Here is a 19074-nt window from a genome sequence, read left to right as displayed (position 1 = left end):
TATGTATGACTGATCGTTATTACGTACGACTGATCGTTATTACGTTACGACTGATCATTATTACGTACGACTGATCGTTATTATGTACGATTGATCGTTATTACGTAAGGACTGATCGTTATTACGTAAGGACTGATTGTTATTACCTAACGACTGATCGTTATTACGTAAGGACTGATCGTTATTACGTTACGACTGATCGTTATTTACGTTACGACTAATCGTTATTACTCTGATTTGTCATAGTCCTTCGTGTATGATCAGTGTCTCAGGATGTGAGTCACAAAAAAAGTCACAACAGTTAAAAATCTCACATCACTGGACAAAATGTTCCCTTCCGTTCCACGACTATCGGATTTGTTACCATGTTAACGTCATGACGCACACACGTAAAGACGTAACGCGTCACGCGCCCTGCCAACCGGAAGTGTCGAAAGGCGATTGTTGTTTAGGAACGGCGAAGGCGACGTTTTAAATGTGCATTGCGTTCTCGACACCGTTTGGAGCTCGTCATAGCGGTTCGCGGGACGTCCGTACAACACAGAAATTCTCCGCTGAATCATGGCTGCGCTTTTTTAACCGTTTTCTCCCCTTCTGTGGCTCTTTCTTTAGCGCGAGCGTAGAGTTTCCTGGGGTTGCTTGCTAGCTAAGCTAAGCTAATCGAATGTAAACAACCAGAGGATCAGCTGTGCGTTCGGAGAAAAGAAGGCGAACCAGAAAAGTGCTCCGGTGACAGCGAGTGATCCGATTTATTACATTAGTTTCGCGTGAAAATCTCGAGTTGCCATTGTTATTGAGTGAAGATATAAGGGTGTAATATAGACGAGGACAGACACCTCCCTCTCTTTGCTCCTAGCTGCAGTAGTTCTGGGTGATAGTGTGAGGCAACTTCTGCACTTAGTTGTGGGTTATTTATAGCTTGTGTTTCGATGAAAAACATTCAAAAGACTTTTGTGAAACACTTAGAGCATCTCTGTCACGTCAAAGAATGAACTAAATACATGAAGAGGTTTTGAGAGTTTGAGCTACAAGGACGTATTTGTTGGGGTGTTGAGTTTAAAGGTAATGCTGCATCAACACTTACATTTTTTGTTGCATTTAGTTTCATACTTTTCTCATTATGGCTCAGCAGGTTTTACATTTGATGCAAAATGAGTAAGAAAACATAAAAAAAAAAAATAAATCAAAAAAACTCAACCTGTTCCTGCTATTTTTTATATCTCCCAGCTGTTGAATTTTGGAGAAGCACATCTGTCATGGCCCATCAGCAGATGCCCAGCTCCCAGAAGGCCCTAATGCTAGAGCTTAAGTCTCTGCAGGAGGAACCTGTCGAGGGCTTTCGCATAACACTGGTGGCAGAATCAGACCTGTACAACTGGGAGGTTGCCATATTCGGACCACCAAACACGCTTTACGAAGGGGGATACTTCAAGGTACACTATATACACGGTCAGAGATTTATGACAGGGTGCGAAATGGGATTTCTCCTAGTGGTTGACCGGTATGTTTTTCAAGCTGACATTTGAAAGGATGTACCGCATTCAATTAAAGGGCAGGCATAGAATTTCAATCAGTAGGTTAAGACCGATATTACACAAAGGAGAAGGTTCTCGTTCAAATCAACACTGCTGAATATGATTTGCTAAATTTTAGACAGGTTTCACTTTTTACAAACATCTGAAACTGCTATTGTGGTAAAACTGCACCTGACACCTGAGATGCCTTTATTGGTGAAAAAAAAAAACAGCACAGTACGTTTCAGACCAGAAAAAAATAATAGAAGACCAAAAATAAATTGCCACATCAATATCGCAGATCACTGTTTTATAATGAAAAATTTAAGGACATGCTGTGATGTTTCCTAACTCAAAGAGGATTTCCCCTCATTAACCCAAAGTTGGGTATTTTCCAATAATGACACACATGCAAGCATTTTAAATTTGTTAAATATTGTTTTTATGGCACATTGTATTTTTAACCACAGTTAATCCTGTGGAACGCCTGTTAAACATTAGAACCTAGTTATCACTTACATTATAGCAGCTGTAAACAACTCGTTCTCACACTAGTTCTTACTCTGTCATCAGCACCAAGAGCATCTCACCAAGAAACCGCAGCATTATGGAAAATGTTACTGACTACTGGCAATACTGATTGGTCAGAGCTGCTCTTAAAAAAAATTTAACATCTTCTGACCAGTTAGAATCGAGAATTCAACAGCACTGTGGTATAAATATAACCAAAAAGCAGACTATTAAAAGTGAAATGCTCCACAATGGCATGGAATTTGGTCCAAACATTCCATAGCCTACCAAATTGTCCATAGTATGTGAATGAGTGTGTGTGCATGATTGTGCCCTACGATTCTTTGCCACCCCATCCTTGAGTCCCCTGGGATAAGCTCTAGGCTCTCTCAAGGTTGGATGGATACTCTCCTGTGTGGCACGACTGCAACGCAGCGACGAAAGTGAAATACAGTGCACCAGAGCAAAAAACTCCCCTTTTAATTGTTTTGAGTTGACAAGATGCAAAAGCAATGTAACAAAGGTTCTGTTTGTCAGCATTGCACATGAGAAAACACTTCTTGTGTCACAAAGAAGAGGCTGTTTTGGTATATTGTTCTACGTATTGTCATTTGGTAGCATTTCTTCAAAGCAAGCTCGATCCGTAGATCATATTCCAGTGATGTTAAAATGAAAAGGCCTTTATCCTCTGTGTCACACACTCAGACCTTCTTCTCAAATTCAGAAGTGTCACACTACTTATTTCAAGCTACTGCACGTATGTATAAAGAAAGTGCTGTTATTCAGTGCTGTTATGGCTCAACACACTTGGCCAAAAAAACCTGATTCTGTTATTGTTAAACAGTGATCCCCCTGAGTGGTGTGGCCCTGGGACATAGCCCTCATAGCTGATTGGTTAATCATGTCCCAGGCCAAAGAAATGATAGCTGGTGATCTCACTAGCTGTAAGCAGAGAGAGCTTGTGTGCTGGTATGAGGTAACATGAAACCATTAGAGATCTGACGGTTAGATCAGACAATTGCTAGACATTATATTAACACAAGGGGGTGCACAATGATCACATCTTTCTCACAGCCGTGTCAGAGCACCGAGTCTGACATCGCTCATGTAAAAGCGATTCAGTGACACTGTTACGATTTCCTCATTACTGCTCACACGGGCCGCATCCGTCATCACCTGTATTGAGTCAGAGTCTTGACTGTAATGGGTGCGTTATTTCAGTTCGGTCATGCTTGTGATCACTCTTAAGTCACCCCTCAACCCATTTATCTCCCCCCGCACCAACTTATCGTTTGTTCTTCTTCCTCTGTCCCAGGTGATGTGATCCTTATTCAGCTATTTATAGCTGGGGCAGATAAATGGTGTCTCAGAGGGAGAGCCGAAATAGAGGACAGTTAGTCTCGCTCATGTTTCCCCTGTCGGTGCTCAGATACAAAAAAAGACTTTTATTTAGTTTCTTCCACAGCACTACCGAATGCTTGATTCTGATTGGTCAGGTGACTGACTGTAGCTGTTGTAACACAAGTCATCACAGGAGCTTCCTTATTTCACAACAAACATAGTAAATATTTGTATTTTATTGTAGCTAGGATTAGTAAGCTGCAGTAAGGATGAAGTCATTGCAGAACGATGATGTCATGGACGTTACGATTTATTGTTCACTCTCTGAAACTATAAAGTTCATAATGATATTTTAATACGTTCAAATGTTTGATCTTTCAATCTGATTAATATTTAATGTTTTTTGGCATGTTTAGTTATCATGCTTCGATTGTCAGCGTGCTTAAAGAGAGCATTTATTTTTAATTATTAAAATAAGTTACTAAACTATAACACATACTATGGGACCTGAAATAAAATGAATGCTGGAATTAGTAAATAATTGTTAAAGCTTAGTGGCATCTTTATCATTTGGAGCTGATGGGATCTCAGCTGTCGTTGTTGTATCGGGTGCCTCGAGTAGTGCAGCAACACTGTGACAGATCTCGGCAATGCTCGATTAAGGGAACAGTCACGAGGTTAGCAAGGTTGACGTAAGCACTACTGAACGCTCTGACAGGACCGAGATAGTGATATCTGTGCAGAAACAGACTCGTGCTAGGGTGTGTTTTAATCCATTACGTCCCAAATCACATACTTATGCACTTTCTGTTCTATTTTGTAAAGATAAACAGTGTTAAAAAAAATAGTAGTATGTCGTTCTTTAACAAATACAAATGAGTGGTTGTTGGAAAACCTTTGCTGTTGCATAAGAGTAATATAATCCTTTAGGATGTTATTATCATGGGAATAAGCAACATTGCACTGCTCACAGTAACACAAGTAAATGTTTAAAGGCTGTCTGGCACTTCGTTGAACACATTTGATGATGTCAGGACTAGGGTTGCAAAACCCCGGGAATTTTCAAGGCTGGAAACTTTCCATGGGAATTAACTGGAATATATAGGAATTAACGGGAATATATGGGAATTAACGGGAATATATGGAAATATACTGGGAATTTTAAAAAAAATGCAGCGTTGCCTATAACAAGGAACTTAAATGTAGTTAAAAAAATCTTGCAGCATAATTTTGTTTAAAACAACAAGATTGAATGCAATTTAAGTTGAATTTGTACCCTGCGTTCCTCGGTCACTTGCACACAGCACACTGCTTACTGGAGGGCCATTGAGGCCAAACCCCCTGCATGTACCTGCATTCTTCCATAACATGCACAGTAACACTTTATTTTAGGGTCATTTAACTAGTTGCTTATTAGCATGAATATTAATAGAATATTGGCTATTTATTAATGCCTTATTCTGCATGACCTTATTCTACATTCTTAATTGTATCCAATACCTACACTTAATAACTACCTCACTAATTAGAATAGATTACAGCAATCATAGGGAGATAAGTTTATTACAATTATTATGTTTATGTGTATTACAAGCATAATAATGTTTATTATGCTTTTGTGTTACTCAATGAAAGAATCAATTAAAGTTCTACTTACAATTAAATCAGTCAAGAGGTCATTTTTAAAATTTGTATTACCTTGCATGCATGTCTGCTTATGACTAAACAAAATATTTATGTTTGTATATGATATAGTTTATATAAATTTCCCTATATTTCCAAAAAATTCCCATAAATTCCCGTAAAATTTTCCAATTTGGAATATTTCCAAAACTCCCCAGATTAAGTTCCCGTGGAAAGTTTCAGGAAATTTACCGGAAACTTTCCGCCCCTTTGCAACCCTAGTCTGGCCTGAAAGACTGCCAGCTCCTTCATCTTGTCTGACGCAGAATCAGCTCGTTGGCATGAACGAATAAAAGTGCACAAAATGATTTTACCACAAATATTGCTTTAATCCTAATTCTATGTGTATAAACACTGAAAAAAGAGCTTTATTTTTATTTTCTTTTCATCATTTTTAATAACCCTGGTGTTTCTATTTCTCTAGGCTCATATAAAGTTCCCTATCGACTATCCGTACTCGCCACCAACCTTCCGCTTCCTAACCAAGATGTGGCATCCAAACATATACGAGGTAAGCAACACAATTTCTTGTACGGATTTGTTTTATTTTATGTTCAAATGTAAGGAAACTTGTCTGTGTGTGTTTCTTTATTTATTTGTCTATATATTTTTCTGCCCCGAGAACGGTGACGTGTGCATTTCCATCTTGCATCCTCCTGTGGACGACCCTCAGAGTGGAGAGTTACCCTCAGAGAGGTGGAACCCTACACAGAATGTCAGGTAGAACCGTCCTCCTTGGAAGCTTGTGGTGTTTTTTAATAACTTGTACCATACAAATGTCTTTTTTTTTTTTTTTTTTTTCTTCTCCTTTTTCTTTAGAACTATCCTGCTGAGTGTGATCTCGCTGCTGAATGAGCCCAACACGTTTTCCCCAGCTAACGTGGATGCTTCGGTCATGTTCCGTAAATGGAGAGACAGCAAGGGAAAGGACAAGGAGTACGCTGAGATCATCCGGTACAATCATTTCTGCTTGCCATTACAATATACACGCAAACGGACAAACCGCACAGGAATTCACCGGAAAACGTTACACGAGTGTAAATAAGAAGCGAATGTAAATCCGTGTCACAGCGGATTTCACTGACATCAGTGCACTAGAGTCATTCCATACTGAAATGCAAGCACTGTCCAGTTACAGCCCAAAGCCTCACTTGATTAGAATTGGATGTAGTTATAATCTGAGAAAGGGCTGAAATTATGTTTGTGTACAGGAAGCAGGTGCTGTCCACAAAGGCAGATGCAGAGCGGGACGGCGTGAAGGTGCCCACAACGCTGGCCGAATATTGCATCCAGACCAAAGTGCCTTCCCACAACAGCAGCTCTGACTTGCTCTACGACGACCTGTATGACGACGACATCGAAGAAGACGACGACGACGACGACGAAGCAGAGGCCGGCGGGCCGGCCGGGGACATGAGCGCAGACTGCTACGGCGACGAAGAGGACTCAGGGAACGAGGAGTCTTGATGGCGTGACGCCGACCTCCTCCTTCCATCGAAACCCCGCCCCATTCCACCGTCCTCCACTATGTGTCCGTTTACGCTGCTGATCTTTTACAGTTCGTCTGAAACCTCATTTCTCCCTCTTGCACACTTGTTGTGTGAGGAATAACCCTGCACTGGGTTTTAAAGCCCTCGTAACGAGCCCTGGCAGAGCCTTTCATGCAAGAACAACACTCGAACACCACTTTCATCACTCTCTTTAAGTTAAAAAAAAAAAAAAGAAAAATGTTTTTAAGGTAGATCTCTTTGTTTGGAGTTTAAACAATGTCCGATCGAGAACTTAAAAGAACGGTAATAAAAATTACATTTCCTTTTTTTTCCCGCAAATGTAGTTGATCAGTTTGGTGAATTGGTTTGGATCAGTGTCGTTAGACTATTTTATAGCACAAAGTAACGGCACACAGTTTTGCAGATTAGACTCAGTTTGACGTTCTCTAATCTGTAAACATAAAAAAAAATCCCATTGTAGATGAACATCTGTAGATGTTCATCAGAAAACCAGAATTTGTTCTGAACAAAAACATTGGATCTTCTATACAGAATACAGTTCCACTGAATTATTATTATTATTATTATTATGATGCATCTTAAAGATTTTTTCCGAAGCAACTACGTAAAAATTTGCATGTGCATTTATGAATTAGATCATCGACTAAAAAAACTAGAGAAGCAAACATCAGATACGAAACAGTCCTGTCTGATCCACCACATTTCAGGTAAACGTTCATTCTGATGAATTCTTTCTTTAAACATTCTTTTTTTTAAGCATCCATCCTCCTCAGCCTGCCTCGATACCTCAGGGCTTTTGGATATTCGCGTCTCCCAGTCCAGACATTTCAAGCGTGTCTCAGTTAAAAATTCCACAGCATTCTCTCAAAAATCCAAACACACACTTACTTTTTTTTTTCCACCTTTCCCTTTATTGTTCCTGAAATGTCTTTTATCTAATCCCTCCTCTGTTTTTTTTTTTTTTTTTCTCATCCCGAGTGCTCGATTGTCACTCGAATCACCTGCTGTTGTACCGGTAAGTATTCGAGACAGATGGAGGAAAATGGCGATTAAAAAGGGTTTTGTTGCATGCGAACTACAACCTTTTTTTTTTTTTTTTCTTTTTCTTTTTCTCAGTCTTTCGAGCCATGCAATTCTAGTGTCAAAGGTGGTAATGAAGTTGCTTTCAGGTGCTACTGCAGTATAAACGCAAAAGAATGGCAGCATCAGCACAGACGCCGGCATCTCCGCTAGAGACGGATCCGAACGTCGCCAACAAGATGCTTGGTTTGCAGACGTATTACGGTCAAGATGCTGTTAAGTGAATACATCCAAATTTTGGCCCTTTTTTAAAAAGGAAAAAAAAAAAACAACAAAATACAAGATTGTAGCTGGTGATGATTTAACTGTGCACAAATTCAAAGTATATATGCATTTAGTTGCACCGTGGATTGGTTGCACCTAACCATCGCTATGTTTTATTTTCTCTCGCTTTTGATTTTGTAACAGAACCCAAACTGACTTTGTTCCAGTAGTTTGACTATGAACTTGATTTTACCAGCTGTTCAGGTCTGAGGTTGGAGATTACAGACTGCCAAGGAAGCCTTGATGAGCCTCCTTCAATCCAGGCCTAAACTTTTGCTTTTTTTCCCCCCCATGAGCATGCATGTGTGTTTGTTTAAACGTGTCTTTATGAATTTAGGCACAAACCATGAGCTCACTGACAGCCTGGGACGTGGAATTTAACGCACAGGGGGTCTCAGGTACACCCCTGCTGAATCCCAGCAAATTAGCCAAGGACGCTGATGATGTTCCTGTTCATAGGACACGTGTACATCTGAAAAGTGGGACAACACTCAGCACTCTGAATTTAATAGCTGGAGCTAACGGGCAACTTTTCAGCCTCTTTATTGCTCATGGAATAATGCGGCGTGAAAAAAAGTTTCCGTTCACAACGGGATATCGGGAGACGTGATATTTACTTACGGTGAATCGTCTAAATGACTCCTCATCCCTTCAAAAGAAAAAAAAACAGAACTAAACAAAAAAATGGTGACTGATCAGCCATGGATTGTCTATTATACGTGTCATGGATGTGTTTACGGAAACGATCACCACTGTTACGGATCTCTCGTCACACGACACAGACACGAACTTGCAATCCTTTACCATGCCTTATTAAGGATGCGAAATGATTTCATCATGGTTTGCTTTTGGTTCTTTTTGTTTCTCTTATTGTAGTGTTGTAACAAACCGAACCACATTAAACAATTATTCACTTAAGAAAAATAAACCAGCCACGACGATCTACAGTTATTTTTACTACAGGTTATGGATAATACACAAATTGTGGTGAGTGTGTTACAGAAAAATTATGACTGACGGAGAATGATCCTTATAGTGTCTTATTCCTCTGATACCACATCACTATACCAATAGTTTACACAAGCGTTGGTGTGAGATTAATATTGAGTATAAGAGAAATTTTGGATGTGGAAAAATAACCTTTGGGGTAGTAAAAGTAACACAGTAACAGCACATCGTAACATTGATTATTTTTCAATAATAACATAGCAGGCCGTGTCATATTTTATTCCTTACCTATTTATTATTGACAATGCCACAACAATTTGCTGTATTAAAATGAAATTGTCATCATTTTTTCCATTTTTAGTTACATGTAATGTAATGTAATGTTGTGGGACGCCCCAAAAACCACCTTATCACGATATAACCGCTATAATCAGTTCCACTAAATCTAAAATCTGTAGAAGTTGTTACGTGGTTGCTGTCCAGAACTCCTGTGTGAGTTGCTGTTAGAGAAGAAGGATCAACTCTTTCTGACCAATCAGAATTGAGCATTCAGTAGCATTAATTCAGCTTTATTTCTGCACGAGGGAACAACAGCAAATTACTTTTATTTGATTTCTGCATTATCTTTTCAGTGTTGAAAGTACATAAAGAACAACATTATTAAGAGTTATAGCACATATAAGGTGCACAATTTATACGAATTGTCGTAAAGGCAAATTAAAAACAGTCTTGAATATGATATTCAGCATAGAGTTTATATGAATGATTCATCTCATCGGTGCAACAGTGGAATCAGTGTTTCTTTTCTGCCTTCTCTAAAAAGCGCTGGACGTTTTTAAGTGTGTCTTGTAGATCCGTATATTTCGCAAGCCTGCACGCCTCCTCCAGCTCGGCCCAGCGGTAGTCCCGATGCTCGTCCGAGAGTTTGACCTTAATGCTGGGGTCACGAAGCTCAGCCAGCCAATAGAGGACCTCCTTCTCCTTACCCCGCACTTGATAATGCAATCTCTGCAGAAAGCCATCAACCACACGCAGATTCTCTTCACCCAAACCCGCCTCCTCCCGTGTCTCTCTCCATGCTGTGGTCAGGTCGTCCTCTCCAGGATCAACGTGACCTAAAGGACACAGAAGTCACTAAGATCTGAAATGAAGCAGAAAAGTATCAATATGACATAGTAGATGGCATGATGGGTACCTTTGGGTGGAGTCCAGTGGTGTTCTCCATATGAGGTTTGCAGGAGAAGATACTCAATGCTGTCTGGGGAAGGACGTCGTGCCAGGCGGCGAAATATTATGAAGCCACAAGCTCGGAGTGTCATGATCTGAAGAAAAGAATTCAAAATCAAAGGACAGATGTATACAATCCATGATTAAAGGTATAATCAGGTGCAGTTTGTTGAAGTTAATTCATTTAGCTCAGTAATATCCCCAAAACAACGGCAAAATCCCTGATCTCTTGCACAGGATGGGAAACCATATTATTTGTTACATCTTTGTTTACACAACCAAGAATGCCTTAAAAAACAGTATTTCCCCTCGCATTGATTATATTGCCAGTTTGAAGAAAAATGGAACAAATGCAAAACATTAAAATAACATTAAAATAAACATCTTTACTAGTATTCGTTACTGTACATTTAGTTTCCATTATCGCAGATGAAATTGATTGATTTGTTTTTGAAGCTGCCTGGTTTCCAAATACAATTAAAGGGAAAGTCAAAGGTTATACAGGGTTTACGGTTGATCAGGTACAATGTGCATGAGTCAGGGGCTAGTGTGGATGGAGTCTACTGAAAGCCAAGAACTACTGATTAAACAGGTGGAATCAGGTGTGACTTCTGCTGGACATCCCTGATTTAGCCTTTCTTCATTGAATACTCACTATAGACCAGCGGTGTCCATGAATCGTCCAGGTGGAATGAAAACCTGCATTCACACCGGCCCTTTCCGGATAAGATTGGACACCGCTGGTCTATAGTGAGAGTATCCAATGAAGAAAGGCTAAATCAGAGATGTCCAGCAGAAGCCACACCTGATTCCACCTGTTTATTCAGTAGTTCTTGGCTTTTAGTAGACTCTGGTGTGGCTTCTGCTTGGTTGGAATGAAAACCTGCAACCACACCGGCCCTCCTTTGTGGATAAGATTGGACACTGCTGCTATAGCCTGATAGACTGCTCATCCCACATCTTACTCCTGTTTACACATATAGAACAACAAATGAAATGTAATCTCACTATCTGGTGTCACCTGGAACAGGATGAGTTCCCTTTTTCATCTGTTTTTCTTCCTCATGGCATCTCTTTAGCCTAGCATTTGTTCATCAGGGATTTAAGCATTATATAGATGCTTAATGACACAGTAACTATTCCCCAAGTCATTTAGCTTTAGCAGCACTGCTAATGCAGCTTCTAATACAACACATAGTGGGGAAGGAGTGAATCTCTGTGAGTCACTGCATTAATGACAAGTCAGTTCATCTGTCGACTGTCAAATAAACCTGTTTCTAAGCTGCCCAGAGTGATCAGATCCCTCAAAAACACCTGGAAGCTTAAACATACAACCAGAAAAGCTTTCATACGGTTCACATAAAGCTTCATTCGTTCTTTTTTGCTAATGTTTATAACAAAACACTTGACTAGCCAAGTAGCAAAAGCTTAGTCTATTAAGCAAATTATTATTTTTTTTAACCAGTTTTGATGTTGTCAAATAAGAGGATAGTTTACTTACGTCAAGGTATCGTTGTAGTATTACTTCTGAAACAGCTTTTGACTAGTTCATAGATTTAGCCCTTACAATTAGGATACTCTACTTCCGGCTTAGCAACGTTTACTGCGCATATGCTGTGATGTAGTGACGCGCACGAACACGTCATTTCAGATCATTTCGTTTGCTCTATCTAATATGCGCACACGAGTGGCAAATCCTGTCAGGGCTAATCCTGTTTTTTTATTTGTTTTTGTTTCTAACACCACGATGTAATTCAACTCGAATTTGCTTAGCAGTTTAATTAATACTGAATAAAATAAATAAATAAATAAATTGAAAAAAGTTTCATTATGATTCAATTGGAGCTTATTAGGAGCTTGTCTGTTACTTCCTGTTTTGTTCAGTTTTAATGCAGTTCAAAACAATTCAAAAAAGAATTTTTTTATTCGTTCAAAACAATTCTAATCTAAGGTGGTACAATTCGTTGTGTCGTAATAACACCCTGATACGTCATAATACGCAACTCTGACGCAATTTCAATTTATTATGACGCAATTTCACGTCATAATACGTGATCTGACGTCATTTATAATGCTGTACTTCCTGAACGTTTCTTTCCCCAATCACCCTGATTAACAACTCACTATAATTCTATTCCCTGCTTCATATCTCCAAGTACAGCATTATCAGAACTGTCAGTCATCGCATCGTCCGAATACGTTACGCACGCTACCGCTGCAGCATATTGTACAAAAAAAGCATATTATTGCACAATATTGATATTTGTTATAACTGATCTGTTATATTCTGTATTCATATTTAATACTCGTACTGTATATATTATATCACATTGTCTGTATTGTCTTGTATAGTCTGTCTTGTCTTGTCTTGTCTTGTATAGTATACTGTTATTCACGTCTGTATTTTTGAGACTCACAAACAGCTGGAACCCAATTTCTTGTGTGTGTCAACACACTTGGCCAATAAACCTGATTTTGATTCTGATTATTGCGTATAACAATGTAAGTGTGACGTTTCGTCATCGGTCATACTATAATTTCATCATAAGCTTATAATAAACAGGCTATGGCCCTATAATTTACTATATCAGAGCGTAGGAGTACTTAAACAAGTATCACACTGATTGTAATTTTATGTAATTTCAACATAAGCTTATAATAAACAGGCTACGGCCTCATAATGTACTATATCAGCGCCTAGGGGTACTTAAACAAGTATCACACTGATTGTAATTTCATGTAATTTCATCATAAGCTTATAATAAACAGACTATGTCCCTATAATGTACTATGATATATTAGAAACACAAGAGTACTTAAACAAGTATCACACTGATTGTAATCTGATTGGCTGAGGAGAGAGAGAGAGAGAGAGAGAGAGAGAGAGAGAGAGAGAGGTTACTCACAGCCACTGCTGGTGCGGTATAAAAACCTAATAGTGGCTGTAAGAATTAACATTCATACCAATAGTCATTTATCAGAAATGTCTATGAGGAGAGACATTTATTGCCATAGTCTTTTTTATGCCTATTCACGTGATAGGATGAAAAGTTTAAAATGATATTTAAAATGTTCTTTAGGATCTGTGTACATAGCGAAAACCTCTGTGTTGAAGCAAGATAATGTCTGAGGCGGAGAGGGTGATCTGCAGGGTTGATAGGGCTAACCGCTCTGCACCAGGCTCCTCTGATAACAGCTGTGTTAGACCGGCTGAGAACATTCATCGTCCTCACATACAGCAGGCTGTGAACCAGTTACAGGTAAAACATCTAATTATTCCTAATTCATTAAAATAAATCTAACTATCAACTTTGCTTTTAAACAGAGTGGAAAATACCTGAGTAACTGTACATTTTAGTATTATTGTTATGAGTTATTTTATTTATACTTTACTTTGCTTAAGTGTTATTGAATGTGAGTACTTGTACTCTTTTTACATTTCCAAGAAAAAAATCATTCTTTTTACTCCTTACATTTTATTTAGACCTTCAAAGACCTTATTAACAGACTCTCTGCCACCATGTCTGAAAAGGAACCTGCAGACTCTGGAAAATCGTGCTTAGTGGGGAAGAAGGAAAACCTCATAGAGGCCAAACGCACCAGCGTCACCGTGGGCGACCGGGTCGTAGTCGTCATTTATCACCAGGGAGTTTTCTATGCTATGGACCAACACTGCTATCGTAAGGAAAATGAAACCTTATGTGTGCATGTTTTTTTCACTGGGAGATGTGCATCATCAAGCATTTTTATATTTAGTCCCTTATTTCTGAAATTCAGTTCAACCAAGATATCAAAGACTAAAGAATGGTTTGAAGGCTTTACAGCGGTGCTGTACTGTGTGTATATAAGCTTATGCTTGTTGCTCCCTGTAGGATTCTGTGTTCTAGCTTGAACCTTATGAGATTAGAATGTCAATTAGGGGTGAGTAGGTAAGAAAGATTACCACAATACAAGCCAAAATCATTGGGAAATTGGGTGTATCGTAGGCATGAACTTCATATTTATGTACAATTAAATGAAAATTGACTCTTGGGTGAAATAAAAATAAATAAATACATTTAGGAGATACAAGGAAACATGCATTTCAATCAACAAAATCTCAATAAATTTGGGTCTTCAATAAACAATAGGACATAAGTTAGATGTTTGTATGAGAAACACAAAATGTGGTTAATGAGTATCCATCATAACAGCATTAAGACTTTAAGCAGATCCTAATGATTTCACAATATCATTGAAAATAAAAGGAAAAAATAATGTAAGATGTAAATTTATGTTGCTTTTTTTATTCCGGGATTTTCCGGGATGATGCAAATTCCTGCTGAATATGTGACTTGTGGATTGAGAGTTCTGTAAGCTTAAATACACACATATATATACATTACATTTTTTACATAAAACACGAGATGTTAAAGGATAAAGTGGAAAAGGCACCCAATGTTAATGTCCCTCAATCACGGAATCACACTTTTACTGTATCACTCATCTCACTCATTTTCTACCGCTTATCCAAACTACCTTGGGTCACGGGCTATCTCAGGCGTCATCGGGCATCAAGGCAGGATACACCCTGGATGGAGTGCCAACCCATCGCAGGGCACACACACACTCTCATTCACTCACACAATCACACACTACGGACAATTTTTCCAGAGATGCCAATCAATCTACCATGCATGTCTTTGGACCGGGGGAGGAAACCGGAGTACTGGAGGAAACCCCCGAGGCACGGGGAGAACATGCAAACTCCACACACACAAGGCGGAGGCGGGAATCGAACCCCCAACCCTGGAAGTGTGAGGCGAACGTGCTAACCACTAAGCCACTGTGCCCCTACTTTTACTGTATGGATTCTCAAAATTACTTCAGTCTATTGTTTGGGAACAACCCTTAAATATCCTGTTTGTTTTTGTTGAACAACCATCTTGTTGCATGGTTTATAACTCCAATGAACTGCTATTAAGACGTGATTTCTGACTATATTTAATACACTGTCTGTATATGTAGAAGTTGTGGTCTGAAACAGTTTTCTGTGGTTTTCTGTAAGACCTGTTCTAACATGAATGTTGTATAATTCAGTCATCTGTGTCTTAACGTCTCAGACAGCTCCGAGTCAGATTTCATAAAGGAAACTGTCCTTGCAGGATTTTGCACATTTACATTGAGGAATATGTTACTATTATAGAATAGATTTTTGTCTATTTATCTTTTATCACATATACATTAGAGCACAGTGAAAATCTATTTTTGCATATCTCAACTTTAAAGGTTGGGGTCAGAGCACAGGGTCAGCCATGATACAGCACCTCTGGAGCAGTGAGCATTAAGGGCCTTGCTCAAGGGCCCAACAGTGGCAGCTTGGCAGTGCTGGGGCTTGAACCCTGATCCTCTGATCAACAACACAGAATATTAACCACTTGAGGCTCTACTGTGATTTGTATGATTGAACACTCTTAAGGAGGTAGACAGCATGAGGTTAGGGCTAGACTTTAAAAAATGCATATGAGTAAGTCTGTGTATTAATAATATCTCTGTTCTTAATAGATGCAGGTGGATCTTTGTTGAATGGAGATATTGAGGTGAGTTTACATTATCCGAGGTTCAGCAAGGTACAGTGAGGTTCAGCAATCCTGCTGGTTTTCGAATGAGAATATCATTCCTCAAATTATTTTTTTATGCAGGAAATCGACAACAGGCTCTGCATTGTGTGCCCAAAGCACAAGTACAAGATCAGCATGGCAGAGGGCGAGGGGCTTTACATCTCTAATCCAAAAGACAAAGACCAACCCCCTTGCTGGAAGTCCAAAGGCATAAAGCAACGAGTACACAAGGTGACTGAGGTGGACGGGGACATATATGTGACGCTGTCTGAAACCCCTGGGTGGATCGACTCGGACTATTATCAGAGTGAACAAGGTAGAATGGATCTAAAGTTAGCGAAGGAATTAGACATTGCTAAATCAAAAAGCAGCTAAATTGCCTGGCATGACCAATGAGCGGAAAGTTTCTCAGTGCATGAGGACATAGCGTGGGGATAAAAAAACAGATATTTATTGCTAGCTATTTTTCTTAATTTCAATGACTGTCAGCACACTTTAAGCATTATAATTATTATTATATAAGGAATAAAACACCATGATGATTAGCACTTGACAGGATGGTGTGATGCAGAGAGCTGTTCCCATCCCAGAATTGTTACAGAATACCATGAAGTGTTTTATTCCTCTTATACCTCAACAATGCTTATTCACAATGCCAACATTTTTATTTATTAAAGATTGACACTTTTTAATTTGATCTGTTCATGGTTTCATTAAATGTTGTGGAACGTCTGTGGAATAAACCATCATTCCTTATCTAGCCTCTGTTTTTTAATTTTCTCTCATTATACCAAGAAACCACAAAGAACACCACATTTATTTTATGTGTTGGAAAACTTTCCCTTAGCGATTGTTGTAAAGTTCTGGCACTGGAGGCTCCTTCCTACAATGCAAAACAAACACCTCCTCATCATAACAACTGTTCTTTCACAATTTCTTCTGAATTTAATGTCCTCCTAGGAAGAATATGGACAATTATCCACACTGTAAGTTCTTCAACATCTAAATCTAGCTTAAAGAGTTTCATAATCATCTAATATGAGTGAAATAAATTGCTTTTTGGGGGGTTCAGAGCTAGAGAGCTATAGAGAGCTATACTGTTGATTAGTAGAAGGTACAATTCAAGGACACACTGCAGCTTTATTCTAATTGTGCTTGCTCCAGGCTGAGTGACTCTGTGAGTGACATATTTTAGCATGAAATACTAATCCTTCACCTTTACAAAGTTAAACTCTGTTACACTTTATGCTTTTGGGACCATATATTCGAAATTAGAGACAGTTTGTTTGCAGCTTTGAGCTTTTAGATTTAGTTTCAAATAGGCAAAAAAAATTTGTTGGCTTAAGAGATAGTAACTATCAGTAACTGATAGGGTTGCAAAGGGGCGGAAAGTTTCCGGTAAATTTCCGGAAACTTTCCACGGGAGCTTAATCTAGAGAATTTTGGAAATATTCCAATTTGGAAACTTTACAGGAATTTATGGAAATTTATGGAAATTTACAGGAATATATGGGAATTATTTGGAAATATAGGGAAATTTATATAAACTATATCATATACAAACATACATAAACATTTTGTTTGGTCATAAGCAGACATGCATGCAAGGTAATGCAAATTTTAAAAATGACGTCTTGACTGATTTAATTGTAAGTAGAACACTCCTAATTTACTGCTTATTAAGAGTTAGTGAGGTAGTTATTAAGTGTAGGTATTGGGTACAATTAAGAATGTAGAATAAGGTCATGCAGAATAAGGCATTAATATGTGCTTAATAAGTACTAATAATTAGCCAGTATTCCATTAATATTCATTGAGGCCCTCCAGTAAGCAGTGTGCTGTGTGCAAGTGACCAAGGAATGCAGGGTACAAATTCAACTTAAATTGCATTAAATCTTGTTGTTTTAAACAAAATTATGCTGCAAGATTTTGTTTAACTACATTTAAGTTCTTTGTTATAGGCAACTATGCATTTTTTTTTAAATTCCCAGTTTATTTCCATATATTCCCGTTAATTCCCATATATTCCCGTTAATTCCCATATATTCCCGTTAATTCCCATGTATTCCCGTTAATTCCCATGGAAAGTTTCCAGCCTTGAAAATTCCCGGAATTTTGCAACCCTAGTAACTGATAGTAACATACAGTGTACTAATATACAGTAAAATACATATACACTCATTAGTATATATGATTATTCATGAAGTTATCAAATCAGCCAATCATGGTGGTGTCAATGCAGTGCATACTATCATGATGGTAATGTTCATATCAAACATAAGAAAAAGGAAAAAGTAGGATCTCGGAGACTTTGACCATAACCATGACTTGGTAGATTGATAGAATAACAAGAACAGGAATTTCAGCCTACAATAGACACAGGCTCACTGAAACGTGAGAGCTGATGATTGGAAATCCATCTCAGCTGTCCAGTTTTGGTAAGCCTTTGTGTCAGCACAGATCTTGGCTGACAGCAGAGTGGAAGAGGATTGCATCAATCATTTCTCACAATCCTCATCATCGATCGATCACTGGCATTAGTGTGTATTATTGGAACAAAGACCCTGTTCTTAGTGTGTCTTCAGGATGTGCTGGATTTGTTATCCTGCAACCCAGCAGTGAATAATTCCATGCAGAGTTTGTGTGATAATGGCCTTTTTCTTCCTGTAGAGTGGGAGAGTTTAGTGGGTCGAGGAATGCTGTGAAAAGGACATGAATGTGCTCTCATGCAGAAATAATAATCATTTACACGAGTCTCCTAAAAGTGACCACAAATAAACCTTATATGAGGTTAGTAAATCTAATGTAATTAAAGATTGAGTGAATTTTTTATCAAATCTAAGGTACAAATGTAAACACTCACGACTTTCAAACGGCTCATGATTTTAAAGTCTGCTAAACACTTTGGTTATTTGTTTGGGAACCAACCATTTCTGATTTCCATTTAGGTTATAAGATTGGATTTTGGATAATATTCCTGTTGTGTATGTCATATTGCTTAGCGGTTAGCATATTTGCCTTGCACATCTGGGGTTAGGGATTTGATTCCTGACTCCGCCCTGTGTGTGCATGGAGTTTGCATGTTCTCCACATGCTTCATGGAGTTTCCTCCAGGTAGTCCAGTTTCCTCTCCTGGTCCATTCCAGGTTCACTTTGAGTGAGTTCTTGCACACTGTGTAGCCTCACATTCCTGTTCTGGGTTGATGCTTGAGGTGATCTGTATCTGCATGATTATGTGCAATGCCACATGATTGGAGTGAACGATAAGGTGTTTTGCTTTGGAGTGATATTTAGAAAAAGTCAATCCTGATATCATTTTTTTGCCCCCCCAAAATCTAACACCACATGTTTTTTTTTTTTTTTTTTTAATTCATTCCCTCTAGGATTTTGCATTAA

General features: G+C 38.6%; 3 protein-coding genes across 4 annotated transcripts; 2 read left to right on the top strand and 1 right to left on the bottom strand.

Moving 5' to 3' along the window:
• Positions 1-399: 399 nt before the first annotated feature.
• ube2r2 (ubiquitin-conjugating enzyme E2R 2) lies at positions 400-8831 on the top strand. 2 transcript variants are annotated; one of them, XR_009649835.1, is made up of 7 exons: positions 400-1062; positions 1228-1433; positions 5473-5559; positions 5671-5768; positions 5868-6002; positions 6260-7574; positions 7676-8831. XR_009649835.1 is itself a non-coding variant. In XM_060891788.1 (6 exons), exons 2-6 carry the CDS (start codon positions 1257-1259, stop codon positions 6513-6515), a joined length of 753 nt encoding a protein of 250 aa, XP_060747771.1. In that variant the 5' UTR covers positions 400-1062; positions 1228-1256; the 3' UTR covers positions 6516-8831. The 2 variants fall into 2 exon arrangements, 1 of the variants encoding a protein (XP_060747771.1); XM_060891788.1 differs by having other exon boundaries at positions 6260-8831.
• A 561-nt stretch (positions 8832-9392) lies between these two features.
• On the bottom strand, positions 9393-11709 carry nudt2 (nudix (nucleoside diphosphate linked moiety X)-type motif 2). The gene is made up of 3 exons (XM_060891790.1): positions 11580-11709; positions 10047-10173; positions 9393-9966 (listed from the first exon to the last, which is right to left on the bottom strand). The coding sequence occupies exons 2-3, from the start codon at positions 10168-10170 to the stop codon at positions 9644-9646; spliced, it is 447 nt and encodes a 148-aa protein (XP_060747773.1). The 5' UTR covers positions 10171-10173; positions 11580-11709; the 3' UTR covers positions 9393-9643.
• Positions 11710-13068: 1359 nt separating this feature from the next.
• Positions 13069-16434, top strand: rfesd (Rieske (Fe-S) domain containing). Its single transcript, XM_060891789.1, has 4 exons — positions 13069-13338; positions 13563-13758; positions 15623-15657; positions 15760-16434. The coding sequence occupies exons 1-4, from the start codon at positions 13201-13203 to the stop codon at positions 16051-16053; spliced, it is 663 nt and encodes a 220-aa protein (XP_060747772.1). The 5' UTR covers positions 13069-13200; the 3' UTR covers positions 16054-16434.
• Positions 16435-19074: the final 2640 nt, after the last annotated feature.

Source organism: Tachysurus vachellii, chromosome 17 (genome assembly GCF_030014155.1).
Source record: "Tachysurus vachellii isolate PV-2020 chromosome 17, HZAU_Pvac_v1, whole genome shotgun sequence".
In the NCBI taxonomy this organism is placed as follows: domain Eukaryota; kingdom Metazoa; phylum Chordata; class Actinopteri; order Siluriformes; family Bagridae; genus Tachysurus; species Tachysurus vachellii.
This window is presented reverse-complemented; position numbering and strand designations above follow the sequence as displayed.

Excerpts from the sequence above, each read along its gene's own strand:
- nudt2 (XM_060891790.1), bottom strand. The coding sequence starts at position 10,170 with ATGACACTCCGAGCTTGTGGCTTCATAATATTTCGCCGCCTGGCACGA. Across the intron at positions 9,967-10,046 it reads CCACTGGACTCCACCCAAAG|GTCACGTTGATCCTGGAGAG; the intron begins GTACCCATCATG and ends TGTGTCCTTTAG.
- ube2r2 (XM_060891788.1), top strand. The coding sequence starts at position 1,257 with ATGGCCCATCAGCAGATGCCCAGCTCCCAGAAGGCCCTAATGCTAGAG. Across the intron at positions 1,434-5,472 it reads ACGAAGGGGGATACTTCAAG|GCTCATATAAAGTTCCCTAT; the intron begins GTACACTATATA and ends CTATTTCTCTAG. Across the intron at positions 6,003-6,259 it reads GAGTACGCTGAGATCATCCG|GAAGCAGGTGCTGTCCACAA; the intron begins GTACAATCATTT and ends GTTTGTGTACAG.
- rfesd (XM_060891789.1), top strand. The coding sequence starts at position 13,201 with ATGTCTGAGGCGGAGAGGGTGATCTGCAGGGTTGATAGGGCTAACCGC. Across the intron at positions 13,339-13,562 it reads AGGCTGTGAACCAGTTACAG|ACCTTCAAAGACCTTATTAA; the intron begins GTAAAACATCTA and ends CATTTTATTTAG. Across the intron at positions 15,658-15,759 it reads TGTTGAATGGAGATATTGAG|GAAATCGACAACAGGCTCTG; the intron begins GTGAGTTTACAT and ends TTTTTTATGCAG.